Source organism: Bipolaris oryzae (assembly GCF_000523455.1).
Source record: "Bipolaris oryzae ATCC 44560 unplaced genomic scaffold scaffold_562, whole genome shotgun sequence".
In the NCBI taxonomy this organism is placed as follows: domain Eukaryota; kingdom Fungi; phylum Ascomycota; class Dothideomycetes; order Pleosporales; family Pleosporaceae; genus Bipolaris; species Bipolaris oryzae.
In genome coordinates this window covers 1-957 of record NW_006911838.1, presented here as the reverse complement: position 1 = coordinate 957, position 957 = coordinate 1, and the positions used below count along the sequence as shown (strand labels likewise).

Below are 957 nucleotides of genomic sequence, written 5' to 3'. Positions count from 1 at the left end.
TAGTTTCTTAATTTAGTTTATCTTTGGAATTATCTAGTCTAAGTTATTTAAGTTATTATCTAGCTTATTATTAGCTTTAGTATATATTTTATTAATTGCTTATTGATTATTTAGTTTAAAATAATAATCTTTAATTATCTTAGAATCTCTAGAGTTAATTATTCTCTTATTCATAGGATTATAAAGTTTATAGATATTATTACGTTTAAAACTAACTAATTAAAAAGTAAAAGCTTAAATTAAGTTTCTCATTTACAATATTAGGGTTTTGATTAAAAGCTAAGCTACTAAATATTCTAAAATTTATAATATTAGATTTAGTTAAGTAATTAAAATAGTAAGAGATTTTAAATCTAATAGAACTATTTAGTATTCTTTTATAAAAGTAATAAGTAGTTAAAATAGATTTACTTTATAAAGACTCAAGTAAGTTAGAGCTAAATAATAAAGCTTATACTTTATTAATTAGAACTTTATTAATTATTTCTACTATTCTATTTTATTTAGGTGTATAAGGACTAGAAAATCTAGTTTTAATACCTTTATACTCTAAACTATTAAGTAGCTCTTTAGATTTAAATTTATTATCCAATTAAAGAGCTTTAATTTAATTATTATTAAATGGGCTAATATCATCCAAACTATTACTAGCTTCAAGTTCTAGTTTATTAATAGTTTTAGAAATAATATTAACTATATCTTTTTTAGATTTTAATAGTTTTATAACTAAATATGTAGTAAAACTATCTTTAAAAGTAATATAGTATTTAGCTTCTTTAAAAGGTTTTAGGTATTATAAGTCTATCTATATTAATATATATTAAATCTTAATAAATAAAAACTTTAGTAGAAGATAAAATACTACTATTTTTACCTAGCTTAGATTATATATAAATAATATAATTATTTAAGCTAGTTTTAGATAAGTACCTAATAGCTATAATATTAATATATCTA

At 18.0% G+C, this 957-nt stretch overlaps 1 protein-coding gene across 1 annotated transcript; it reads right to left on the bottom strand.

The window, feature by feature from the left end:
• Positions 1–211: 211 nt before the first annotated feature.
• Positions 212–409, bottom strand: COCMIDRAFT_111587 (uncharacterized protein; the record flags this gene model as incomplete). Its single annotated transcript, XM_007695845.1, has 1 exon — positions 212–409. A coding segment is annotated over one exon (198 nt), but the record flags the coding sequence as incomplete, so codon positions are not given.
• Between the last annotated feature and the right edge of the window lie 548 nt (positions 410–957).